This window comes from Eupeodes corollae, chromosome 2 (genome assembly GCF_945859685.1).
Source record: "Eupeodes corollae chromosome 2, idEupCoro1.1, whole genome shotgun sequence".
NCBI classification, from domain to species: domain Eukaryota; kingdom Metazoa; phylum Arthropoda; class Insecta; order Diptera; family Syrphidae; genus Eupeodes; species Eupeodes corollae.
Genome location: NC_079148.1, coordinates 132,520,484 through 132,534,726, shown reverse-complemented (window position 1 = coordinate 132,534,726; position 14,243 = coordinate 132,520,484). Strand labels below are relative to the sequence as shown.

The 14,243-nt window shown below is 31.7% G+C and overlaps 1 protein-coding gene across 3 annotated transcripts in view; it reads left to right on the top strand.

Moving 5' to 3' along the window:
* The window catches only part of LOC129944270 (ecdysone-induced protein 78C), a 143,251-nt gene that overhangs the window by 11,503 nt on the left and 117,505 nt on the right, over window positions 1-14,243 (top strand). For all 3 annotated transcript variants that reach the window (XM_056053597.1, XM_056053599.1, XM_056053596.1), the window contains one exon: window positions 9,769-9,935. In XM_056053597.1, coding sequence (XP_055909572.1) covers window positions 9,769-9,935 — 167 coding nt within the window. The remainder of the gene's footprint in view (window positions 1-9,768; window positions 9,936-14,243) is intronic.

Here is a 14,243-nt window from a genome sequence, read left to right as displayed (position 1 = left end):
CATTTGTACGGTTTTAATATGGGAAATAGGTAGAGCAACCGTTGCAGATCGAGAGGTTCCCAATTCGAATCTTGAGGTCTCATTGTTTGCCTTTTTTTTAACTCACCTTTATTCAATTCAAAGTTATTATCTTCTCATCTTTTAAAAAACATTTTTCTTTAAATTTTTGTTATGAAATGACAAACGTCAAATGAAGAAAGTACACTTTAAAAAAGATAAAGAAGTATGTTGCTGATCTTAAAGTCTAACGAGTGCTTTAGCTTTAAAGTATGCTTTACATCGTTTAAAATTATCAAAGAGTCAACCCTAATTTTAAAACTCATTTTTGGAGGTGACTTCCAGTTCAAAAATGATTTAAAGTAAGATTTAAATGTTTGAAAATTTACTGACTTAAAATCTTCTTATCTCACACAAAATTTTGCTACTGAATTTTTTTAAACTGTTAGAAAAATCAAGAACGACCAGGGATGAGAAGTTCTCAGAGTGGCTTCTTTTTTATTTCCTTTTTTCACACAAAAATGCCAAATAATTTAGATCGGTTCAAATCACATTACAGTTTAATATTGTTCGATATTCGAATTATCTAAATACCTTGTACGTTGCTAATATTTTTGTAAATTAAAAATGATGGAACACACAAAATGGGTGGTATGCGAAATGCTTTAGCTCAGTCTCAAAACTCATTATTTTGAGCTTTTGCTATCATTCCTATGCAAATTCGTTTTGAGACAAAACTTACTAAAATGTGATCGATCTCGAAATTTCCGTATGCAGGAAGAAAGCATTATCTCATTTAAATGAGGTAAAGCTTGTAAAATGTTGAGGCTGTAAATTTGTTGTCTCAGAAACCGCAATGGCTGAATATTTAAATTTGTTTGCTCCTGTTGAGTCAACAGGAAATTTTAGGAATCTTTATAGGTTAACCCCAACACAAGTTGAAATTCTAACGAATTATTTTTTTGAAAATCGCGAAGCTTTTCGAGGAGGTCGATTAACAAATAAGACCAGAATAATGGTGTTTTTACGATTTGTTGGTAATCCTGGCTTTCAAAGCGGTATTGGCGAAGATTTTAGAATAGATCAAAGCACAGTTTCCAACATTGTTGTAGAAGTAACTGAGAAAATTGTAATTAGGAAAGAGGAGTGGATCAAGTTTCCTAATACGGTAGAAGATAAAGATGCTGCAAAAATAATTTGGCTTAGAAAATATAAATTTCCATCCTGTATTGGAGCAATTGATTGCACTCATGCCTGAATTCGAGAATCTTTAAGAATTCGGATATTTACCAGACTCGGCTTGAAAGTTCAACAAGTGTAATAATTGGCGAGGAAGGCTATGGACTAACTCCATTTTTAATGGTCAGTGCCGCCGAACTTAATTTTAACTATATTTTAACAAAAGAGAGAGTCATCATTGAAAGGATGTTTGGGCAGCTCAAACAGCTTGCAACGGAATCAGAGGATTCGTCTCTATTAACGCCAGCCTTTTCCGCTCCTGTATATAATATTAAAAATGTATTAAAATAAATTCAATAAATGCTCGTTCTTACCTTCATTCCTGTTTAGAACGGGATTCGAATTTTCTAGGCCTCCGTTAAATAAATCCCATACCGCTTTTTCCCATTGCTTGAGTTTAATTTTTTTTCCCAGTTTTGTTTTTGTCGCATTTGTCTTTAAGTCTAGTTTTAATGTTTGTTATATTTTTAGATATTTGCTTTATTTCAATGTTTTTTCCAAATGTTTTTGCGAATTCCGCCTTAAACGCTATTGGTGAGTTTTTTTTCTTTTTTTTAAATCCGGAACTTGGCTTTTTGTCAAAAGAATAGCATTTTTCTTAATAAAATTAATATGAAAACTATTAACATCTTCGTTCACATGAAGAAGCCATTTTACAAATGGAGATTATTTTGAGACAGAGATAGTGAGATGAGTCAAACCTCTTGCATACCAAAATGAGCTTTGTCTCATTGCAAATTCTCAATCTCATAAGCTTAAGCTCAGACTCGTAGTTCATTTCGCATACCAATGTTTCTGCAAGTTTTTGAAAAATTATTAAAATACTCTTCCATACATCTATTTCGTTTCTGTTTACTTCACAAAATGTCAAAAGTAAAATTGACAATTGCCGCCATTTGCAATTTTATGTCATCTTCTGATTTTGAATTGAACTTTGAAAAACTTACTATCTAATGTCACCCTGGAAGAATTGTTTTCTTACTAAAGACATTATCTGCTATCCCTCATATTATCTGCTGATCATATCGCGTGTCCTTTCCGTAAAAATTATTAACCTCACTTATTACACACCACCAAGGCGTACCTTCTTGATTGACGTATAGTATAATCGATTGAAGAATTTCTAAGAAATAGGGAAGGAACTTACTTATACCCACCACGGTTTGTCAACTTTTATTTTTATTTACTATAAACTATCGAACAATAAAAATCGAATTGACTTTAATATCCCGTTCTAAAAATGTATGATCAAAAGTTACGAGTACATGACATGTTCTTAAAATATGGACATTAATTGTATCATGATATGAAAACATCCTTGAAAATATCCTTCTTTAGGTGGTATAATGTTTCTTTGGCATTCACTGCATAAAACAAAAACGCATAAATATCGATTTTCTTTTTTTATTTCTCGTTATTAAATATGAATTTTCTTTTATTGGTACAAAATACAGAAAAACAATGTATAAAGAATACAACAAGGATCAAAAGGAGAATACAAAATTAAATAAACACTGTCATGGCAGTATTTTCTTCCACATATACACATATTTTAGTTTGTGTTTCTTATTCTCAAGGATGCAATAGGAGCAGGCAGAGGCTGATATACAGAGACAAAAATTCAAGGTGGAATGTGTTCATAGAGGTTGAATACACCAGGACTATAATAATTGATTCAAAGGATTACCTTGAAGCCTGCATCGTATCCGGGTATTAGACGACAGAAGACCGACGACATAGAAGATGTCGACGACGACAAAGCCGGACGGAGACGGAAAGAAGCACAACTCTTGACTTGACGTTGAATACACTTTTTTTTTCTTCTTCTTCTTCTAATTTGTTGGCTTTATTCATATAAATGGGAGGTTTAGAGGTAAAATAATATAAATATTTTTCCTCAGGGTGATCTTCAAAGTTATGGGCGTATAGAGGAAATGGGTTGTAAGTATGTTGGTTGTCCTTCTTTGGGGGGTTTAATTGTTTATTTGAGACTTAACGTGGAGACTTTAAGTGTGGACATAAAGATACCAACATCAACATTTTGTGTCATTTTTCTTGTCCTTGTCAACTTATTGTCAAATGGATATATATTGATATATAAAATAAAGTTAAATATCGTATAAGATATAATAGATAGTAAATTGGTGGCATCAATTTATCAATTTACAAATATTTTCTTTTTAGTAAGCCAAATTATTATTTAAAACTATTAAGAACATAATTAAAGTTTAAACTGTTTTCTGTCAAAATATTCTCAACGTTTTGACAGTTCTTTTAGTTTGTTAAAAAAGAAAGCTGTCAGTTGAGTTTTTTTTCTAAAACAAATGTCAAAAACGTCATTCATTTTTTGTTCGTATTTGTATTCATTTTATTTTTTATAACGTCATTAGGTCTGTTCGCGTACCCTCCAGTCCAATTTTACGAAAAAATCTGAATTTTAACCAAATCCTGTTCGTGTAGTCAAAAATTTCGTAGCTTTTCGTAAAAGAGAGAGCCCACGAGAAACTAAAATATTTCCCCAACCTACGAATCTTAGCCCAAGAAATTTCTGTGGTGAAAAGTGTCAATAGAATTTCAAATAAATTGAATAAATTGCTCGCTTATGCTGTCAGTTCAAATCAAATGGGGTGGCGCAACAGTCCGTTCTGAACCAGGGCCTAGTGACTTACAACTCTCAACCATTCCTGTGTGCGAGTAATGTTGTCAGGAACGGAGGGGACCTACAATTTTATGCCGAATCCGAACGGCTAGTTTGAGAAAGCACTTTTTCATGACAAGAATTACTCTTGAAGGATTTGTCAATTCCTCGCAAGAGGCAGTACCCGCGAAAATTATTTTTTTAAATTAAGGTGGCACAGGCAGGGATTGAACCCAAGACCCCTTGCATGACAGTCCAACGCACAAACCATAATGCCACGGGTACTACTATGCTGTCAGTTATAGCATTTAAAAACAAATTTTCAAAGAACAGCAACAAGACAGTAATATTGTGTGAAATATTTTTTGTTTTCCCGTCCGCTTGCTTTTTTGTAGTTTTTTTTGGTGAGAGAATTTTATAACCACTCTTTAAAATATCTCTTTTTACGAATTTTAGTGCAGAATGAACGCGAACGGACCTATTATGTGTAAAACAAAATAGGTCCGTTCGCGTACTTTTAGCACTAAAATTCGTAAAGACGTATTTTAAAGGGTGGGGCAAAAATTCTCTCACAGAAAAACAAAACTACAAAAAAGTAAGCGAACGGGAAATCAACAAATTTTCCCACAACTTTATAAATATAAATTTTGAAGCAACATCGTTTTCTTTCGTGTTTACAATTTATTTATATTTTGTGTGTAAATGGATAAATGAAGACAACCAACTTCAAGCAACATCATCGTCCATTGTTTTTTTTTTTATGAAAAAATTTGAATAAATTAAAACTTGAAAATTGCAGGCATTTTTAATTTTATGAGTGACAGCAAAAGTGAGCAAGTTTAATATGTAATTTATTTGAAGTTTAATCAAATTTGACACTTTTCACAAATCAGCGCAAAGAAATTTCTTGGGATAAAATTCGTAGGTTGGGGAAATATTTTAGTCTCGCGCAAACAGGATTTACTTAAATTATGAATTTTTTTGTAAAATTAGACTGTACGCAAACAGACCTAATGTTATTGTTTCGTTCGTCTGATATTAATCATCTTGCACATGAGCTAAAGGAGTATTCACATGAGCGCGACCAACAAACGACGAATGAATTACAAGATGTGAGTTTATATACGTTTGAAGACATATTTCCACACAAATTCTTAACAAATGATAGCAATATAGTTTCTATTTGATTTATGATGCATACTTTTACATTTCAATACCATATATTAATTAATTTAAGAAAACACATTTATTCGTCTCGAAAAAAAATGTAGTTGATACGAACTGTCAAACTTTATTCGCGTTCTACATTATCCACACTCGCGACGAAAAAAATAATCGGGCATATTTAACCTAAAAAATCATTCTTGTATTGGTCAATTGTCAAAGTCAAATTTTATTCGCTACGAATTAAAAACTCTCAAGTAAAAAAAATGTTAAAGTAGACGAATATTTGTTCATTCGTTGGTCGTGCTCATGTGAATAGTGTTTAAGAACTGCGAACTGTGGATGTTTGCATATTTTGACTTTTCTTTTACCTGAGCTTCATTTATATTCGCAGACAGCGACGAATTGTCAATTTATATTTACCCTTATCTCCATATTTTCCGCAGCCATGACCTTTCACACAAAAACAAAACAAGATTGGTATAATTGTGAGGTTAAGTTGAGCGCGAACAATTTGTTCGTTGCAATGTGGATGGTATGTGGAACGCGAATGGAGTTTGACAGTTTGTAGCAACCAGACTACATTTCGTTACTATCAAATTGTTTTTACAAAATTGTTTCGTTTTAGAGAGCAAAATGCAAATTATATTATCCTTAAATTAGTGTCAATTAGTTTCTTATAATTTAAATGTGTTTTTGTTTGAAAATGACTTTTGGAAATGTGCAAAATCACGTTTGTTCGTCCATTCGTTCATTCGTTGTTCACTCTCATGTGCAGGGCCCTTAAAGAAGTAAGTAGGTACACACGGAGACACATTGTTCTGAGAATTTAAAGTGAGCTCTTACTCAGCTGATTGTTAATTTTACATTTTGGAACATAATCGTCCCAATGAAAGCGTTCTCTTCTGTTCCCGATGGTCACTTTTATTTTCAATGATCAATCCTTATCTCCAATGCTTTATTCCCATCCGGAAATGCTTGATTTTAATCAAGAAATGACAGACATTTTTAATAGGAGCTATAAGCCACAAAAAGCCCAATGATTGGTTTGAATAATGGAACCCTTAAAAGCCGAGAAATATCAAAAAGTTTAACCAATCAGACGAATTACAATAACTTCTTGTGTAAAGTCTGGGGTTTCCCAATAAGAGGAAATAAATTTGTACTCGTATTTCGTAATTTTCCTGAAATTTTCAAGAGCAAAGTCTAAAGGTTTTTAAACACAAGTAGGCATAATCATAGATATTTGCTAAACTCTTGCTTAGTTGTTACTAAGTCTAAAATTTAGGCTATTTATAAATAAATTTAAACCTTAGTTTAGGGCTTAATCTGTGGTTTACCTATACACATAGGAAATTCTGTGTTTAAGTAGTTATTATCACAGCCAAATGTCATATTATTATGTAGTACCCGTAGCATGATGGTTAGTGCGTTGGACTGTCATGCAAGAGGTCTTGGGTTCAATCCCTGCCTGTGCCACCATAATTTAAAAAAATAATTTTCGCGGGTACTGCCTCTTGCGAGGAATTGACAATTCCTTCAAGAGTAATTCTTGTCATGAAAAAGTGCTTTCTCAAACTAGCCGTTCGGATTCGGCCTTAAATTGTAGGTCCCTTCCATTCCTGACAACAGTACTCGCACACAGGAATGGTTGAGAGTTGTAAGTCACTAGGCCCTGGTTCACAACGGACTGTTGCGCCACCCCATTTGATTTTGAAATGTCATATTTGATTTTTGTTTGTGAGTTGAAAAAATAAATCATATAAAATAAATTGTACGTTAACTTGAAGAATGTCGATTGATACCGCAATTCTGGTCTTCAATTACGGTATAAATCGACATTTTACTTGCCGTTCGCAATTATATCTTCATTGTTGTTCATATTAAATATTAAAGAACGTTATTTGTTGCTTTTTTTTGATTATAAATAGTTTTGTTTTAATAACTTTTTTTGACATCCAAGAGGAACGACAAAATATAACAGTATTTTTTTCGCTTTGACCTGTCATTTGAAGTGTAATTGTAGTAGAATACAACCTTAACCTGGGGTTCTACTAAACACTCCTGGAAAATTGACTATGAATAAGAGCTGTGTTTATTTAACCAACAAGTTTTAAACTATAGATCAAGAAATCACGACTTTAATAACTCCCTATGAATACGGCCAAGATGTTTGTAGCTAACTGTGATAACTTCTTTATAGTCCCATATTTTACTTGTGAAATGTCAAAAGATGAATCATTCAAAGGCGATAGTTATCCAAAAAGCTTACCAATAAAAAATGAAGCTTATTATTGAGCAATTCTTGAAAAAGGCATAAGGCTTATTAACTTCCCATAGGAAGTATTATAATGGGTTAGATTTGTCAAATTGAAAATAGAGTCGAAATAAAAGATTTTTAGGAAGATGTATGTGTGTGCGTGTGTACGTACGTTCGCGACTTTTTTTTCGTTGTCCATAGATCAAGAACCAGAAGAGATATCGACTTCAAATAAATTTTGTTATACAGATAATAAGGCAGAAAGATGCAGAAAGAGCTTTCAAGAAAATTGCAAGGGCGGTTTTCTTACCATAGCAGTTTAAAAAAAGGTGAACATTTTAGTTAACCCTAAATATCAAATGGTCCAAAACAATTTTGTGTAACGAGGAATAATGTTTTTGACACCTGATAAAATTTTGAAAAAAATCGAATTCTCAGTTACATTATACAAAGAATTAAAAACCTAAAAAAAGAATTAACAAAAGTTGGTAAAAATCCATTTTCAAATCAAATATATTTTCAAAACTTTGAGATATTGGCTTTGAATTTATTTCATCTTTTAGAAAATATTGTGGTCAACATTCAGTAAAGTTTTGAAAAAATTCGAACTGACAGTTTCTTACAGAAAATAAAAACGTAAACAACAAAATTAATAAAAGTTGGTAAAAATTGATTTTCGACTCAAATATCTTTTCAAAACTTTGAGATATTAGCTTTGAACTATCTTTTAAAAAATATTGTTGTCAACATTCTGAAAAATTTTGAGAAAAATCAAATTGACAGTTTTTTTTTACAAAAAATAAAAACTTAGAAGAAAATTTAACAAAAGTTGGTAAAAATGTACTTTATACTCAAATATCTTTTCAAAAATTAAAAATACTGTCTTCAAACTTTTTTAATTTCACAGAAAATATTGTTTTCGATATTCAGTAGTTTTTTTTTTATAAAAATCCAACTGTCAATTTTTTCATAAATAATAAAATGTACAAATAAATAGTACTTAAATTTGGTAAAAATTGATGTTCGGTTCTTGATATCTCTCAAATGTCGTTCATCTAATTTGTAAAAATTTAAGAAATGCTCCTAAAATTGGTAAAGAAAAATTTTCGACTAAAAATCTATTTAACAAAACTTGATTTTCAAACTAAACCATTTCTTTCTAAGAAAAATATTGTTGGTAGTTTAAAATGTTTTAAGAATAATTCAAACAACTTTTTTAACCCAACACGAAAACCTACAAACTTTTAACCAAGACAAATCGATAGACAGGATATATTATCAGTGTGGGTCGCATCCCAGTCTCCTGTTTTGTTTTAGTTTTCCTTTTATTTAAAGCTTTGACAGTAATAACTTTAGTAAACTTACTTTTAAACTTAACTTTTTTTCCAATTTTAGAACCACTGTTTGTTAGTCTCCATATCGATTGCACTTAAACCATGGGCGGATTTAGAAGTTTATTTAAAAATTTAGGTAGCGTCCTTGAATACATTCGGATAATCAAGTTGCATAAGAATATAAAAAAAATTAGGTGGTGCAACAGACCGTAAAGAACTAAGGCCTAATGACCTTTCCTGTGTGCGATTAATGTCAGAAATAAAGGGGACCTACAATTTGTATGCCGCACCCGAACGCATATTTTGAGGAAAGGATTTGTAAATTCCTCGCAAGATGCAGTACCCGTACAAAAATCTATAGATAGGGAAGAATTGAACCCAAGACTGCTAAGATAGCAGTCGTGGGTAATACAGTTGCTTAAAAAAGTTAAGTAAAATAACCGAGCTTAGAAAGTTATTACTTGCATAATTATATTGAAATCTAAAACGACGACTAAGAACCACAAACTGTACTATTTTATACCTTATTCTAACATCTGAAGACATTTTTATTCACAATTTCAAAAACTGTACCGGTAAGGAGGCAATAATATTTAAAAATAACCAACAATTTAGTTATTTCCTTGCACTTTTAACCGACGTTAATGTTTTAAGTCCGGGCCTGTTGACCTATGTATATCGATGATCAAAAAAAAGTCTCTCTGATCTCTAACTCTCTTCCGAAATGTCTAAGTAACCGTTTTTGTTCTGGAATTTTTTTGTTTGAAATCCCGCACTGCTTAAAATTTTGTTTTTCACATTTAAGTATTGTTTTTATGAAACATAGTTAAAGTGGAAACAGTGCAGTGTTCATGATTAATTTTCAACGTAAGTCTAGAGGAAAAAAGTCAAACAATTTGATTGATAATTATTTAAACTAAAATGTATAAATAACAAGAAAATTATTTAACTTAAAATTTAATTTCTTTTAAAATAGATTTTAATTTCTATACGAATTAACGGGTGCTTAAAAAAAAAGAACATGTCTTTGAACTGTAACTGTATTTTATTGATAAAGCCGTTTGAAATTCCATATAAAATAACTTTTTTATTTAAATATACTTATTTAATTTTCCGTTTGTGTTATTTACTTGCAGTGTTGGCACAAATACAATACAAATAAAATTTCATTTAAAACATAACGACGCTTTAAGAATATCACCACCGGCTTTAACGCCACCAACACCAATCAGTCCACGTGAACCACAGAGTCCCGATGGTCATACATCAGTGAGTTCAACTGGATCAAGTGATACCATTCCTGGTAAGTAAGTTTTTTTCAATTCAATATTATTTCAATTCAAAAAGAAGCCATTTTTAGTTGAAAAACAAAGATAGATTTTAAGTTAAGAGTCAAGACTTTACTTTTTTTTTATAAAAGTAGATTTTAATTTCATTTATTTTTCTCTATTTTGAATGTCAAATAGTTTAAGGTTATTTTGGACTTACTGTACCTTGAAAGGTTAAATTAAAGTAAGGTACAGTGTTTTCATTTATATTCAGTTCTATAGATCCATCAAAAGATGGCGGATCTAGTCTAATATTCATATGACACATTTTGTTTTGTTCAGCTGTCAACTTGGCGTCACTTGAGAAGCCATTTTTAATTTCTGTTGGACTTTTATTCTTTTGATGAAAATGGGTTTTGACTTTTTGACCTTCGACTTTTTTTTCTTACAAGGAGAACAAAAGTATGGTGGAGACTTTATATAGACGTTCTATTAAAAAACCTTCAGTAAGATGTCAATTTGAAGTTTCTGGGTCATCTTAAATGTGAAAAAGTTGACGTAGGATTTTTATATTCTGGCTTATCTAGACTAGATGTTGATTTAACTTTAACTGATTTGTATGTATTACATTTGGGTCATAGGTAAATATGATAATGATCTTTTTCACAGTTTCTTAGGTTACTATTACACTACATTGTAGGAAAACATAATTTTCAAAGTATGTTAACAAAGTAATTAACATGCAAATGTTCATATAAGTCTTGAGATTTAAACGTTTAACTAAGAGCTAGACTATATTTCTGTTAAATATCTGTACTACAGCGTAAAGACATTGTTTCTTCTGAGTGAACATACTGCTCCTAAAGTCAAGTCTTATGGGAGTCAAATTTCCCAAATGCCAAAACACAGTTCAAATAACACCTCACTTAGGTATACTCTAAAGTTTTATACTCAACGTAGGTATATAGATATCTTATTTCTCAATCCAAAGTGTAATAGCATAAATTATATATATTCTTCCCTTTACAAGATTCATCGCCTTCGCTTGGCAAGTAGGCAGGCCGAATAGTATAGAGTCGTGCACTCCAATTTCTTCAACTTCTGAAAATATTTTTGTTGTTGTTGTGGCATAAAATCATGAAAAAAGAACTTTAATGCACGCGCTTGGTCTTTTACAGCCGCATTCCAACTTCTTCCTCTTAAGACTCTTGAGAGGAAACCAAAATAGATGTGCAGAATCTGGTTAGATTCCACAGCGCATAAGGCCCGTGTCGAGTCGGCAAAGCACACCTTGTCATTTCGAAAGAAAAAAAATGCGCGCGCTTTATTTATAGGTTCTACACTCCCAGCTAGCTAAACTGTGAGTGCACCATCAGCAAGGGAAAACTGTGGATCGCATGATTGAGATCATGACCCAGGAAAAGTCGTGAAATTATAACGAGGTCAGTGACATTTGAATTTGGCACGAGCTCAAGTTGACACTCCTTTTGTTTTTTTTTGTTATTGTTGTTGTCGTTGCTGTTTTAAAAGGAAGATGTTGTCGTGCCTTTATCCACTGACAGTGACAACGACGACGAACGCCGACGGGCCAACTGACAGTTCTCATAGTCGTTGGTTGAATGCATTGCCTGAGATCAATCATTCTGCGATTGAAATTGAATTCTGTTTATTTAAGTGCATTGGGTAAATGCTTGAATGTGAGATTTGAGCTTATTTTCGTTACTTCGCTTGCATAAGAAGTGCAATTAAGTATTTTTTTGTGGAAATGAAAATGACTGGTATATTGGCCAATATTCGCTCCCCATTATCGCATTGTTGCCGTGCTGTGAATTGGACGGTGACGGTAACTAACCAAGCAACCAAAACCAAAACCAAAACCAACCAACCAGCCACCCACCCGTAACAATCCAATTCTATATTGCACAATTCAATATAAGTTATGTGACTTATGTGGTCATTTGCATCTGTGGAAGTAGGCCAACTGTCATTATTGGGCCTGCTTGTGGTTTGGTTACTGACTTCGCATAATATAGCCTGTGGTGTATAGTTAGCCCGTCACCATCAGAATCTGGGATCTAACGAAATATTACTTTGTTGTTGTTGTCTTTTTCTGTTTTTCTATTGTCATTTTTCTTTTGTAATGATTTTCAACTGACGTAAAGTTTTGTGGGTGAATTTGGAACGTTTTTTATTTGTTTGTTTTGCTGTTGTTGGTGTTCTGATTGTGAGTTGTATAGGAATTGTGTAGTTGTCAGATGTGACAAAAGAACTAAGGATTTAAAACTGTCAAATTTAATATAGTCAATAATTACATGGTGTATTCATGTGTCACTTCGTGTAGTTTTTGAAATTCTGTGTGATTTTTCAAAATAAACTTGAATAAACCTTACAACAAACAATATACGAAGTGACATGAATATACCACTAAGAAATGTAGATAACATACATTGTACGTAGTAGGTACATGGTTTTAATTTGGATGTTAAATAGGTCAAGTCTTATTTATTTTATTATTAAGAAGAAAAAGATTTTCCATTCTTTTTCTAAGAAAATACTGCATTTTTGGGTTTGTAGAGACAGGACATAAATTCCGATTACATCATAATTTTTAAAATTAAACCTTTCCAAATGTCAACTTCTTATGAAACTTTCTGAAACATGAAAATGACGTCTAGCTGTCACAAAACTGAAATGTCAATTGTTAAATTCAACCAAATTTCAATAATATAAACGAGAAAAAACTTTAGAAGTGATTAGATCTGTTTGAATCGTTTTATAAGTAATTTGTTTCCGAATGGGCAGTGAAAATCACCATTACATCTGTCACTCAACTAACAAAAAAAGACAGTCTCATCTTTGAACGAACTATACCTAGTCGATGACATATAGACACAGCAATTTCAACATGAAATTTGACAACACTTTCGAACATTTTGGAGCCACTTGTTTTAAATGGCTTTGACATTAACAGAGGAACATACACATCGAAATAATGTCGCTGTGTACTGCTAACAGCTTTTAAAGTGAAATTTTAAATTTTTTTGTTCAAATCAAAATATGACATCCATCTTTTTGTTTCGTCTATTTATTTTGATTTTGATCTTGGTTTTAAATTTAATGTGAAATAGGTAAAGTCTTAATAATTTCATTATTAGTAAAAAAAGATCTTCCATGCTATTTCTCAAAAAAAAAAAAAAAAAAAAAATGCTGCATTTGTTGGTTAGTAGAAACAGTACATAAATGTCGGTTATATAGAGTTTCGAAATAAATTAACTTATTCCTAAAGTTATTATTTCTACTAATTGTTAAAATTCATCCTAACCAAATGTCAACATAATTTTTTGAAGCAAGAAAACCAAGTTAACTTATTCCTAAACTTAGTATTTCTAATAATTTTTAAAATTAATCCTTTCCAAATGTCAACTTCTTATGACATTTTCTGAAGCCCGAAAATGACGTTTAACTGTCACAAAACTGAAATGTCAAATGTTAAATTCAACCAAATTTTAGTAATGCAAACGCGAACAAAATTTAGAAGCCATTAGATCTGTTTGAACCGTCCAATTAGTAATTTGTTTTCCGAATGGGCAGTGAAAATCACCATTACATCTGTCACTCAACTAACAAAAAAAGACAGTCACATCTTTGAAAGGGCTATACCTAGACGATGACATATTTTCACAGCAATTTCACATCAAATTTGACAACACGTGCAACTTTTTAGAGCCACTTGTTTTAAATGGTTTTGAATAAAACAATAACACAGCATCATCCACTTCGACACCAACTTCATCGTGCAATGCTACTAACTTTTAAAATCAAAATATGACATCCATCGTTTCATTATTAAGAAGAAAAAGATTTTAAAACGAGTTACCTTATTCCTAAACTAAGAAGTTCCACGAATTTTTAAAATTCATCCTTTCCAAATGTCAACATTTTTAAAATTCATTCTTATCAAATGACATTTTCTGAAGCCCGAAAATGGCGTTTAACTGTCACAAAACTGAAATGTCAATTGTTGAATTCAACCAAATTACAGTAATGCAAACGTGAACAAAATTTAGAAGCCATTAGATCTGTTTGAATCGTTCAATTAGTAATTTTTTTTCCGAATGGGCAGTGAAAATCACCATTACATCTGTCACTCAACTAACAAAAAAAGACAGTCACATCTTTAAACGAACTATACCTAGACAATGACATATTGACACAGCAATTTCAACATCAACTTTGACAACACTTTCGAACTTTTTGGAGCCACTTGTTTTTGATGTTTTGAGATTCTGAACAGTAATAATATTTATTTTCAATACATCAAAAATATAAAAATTAGTACAATT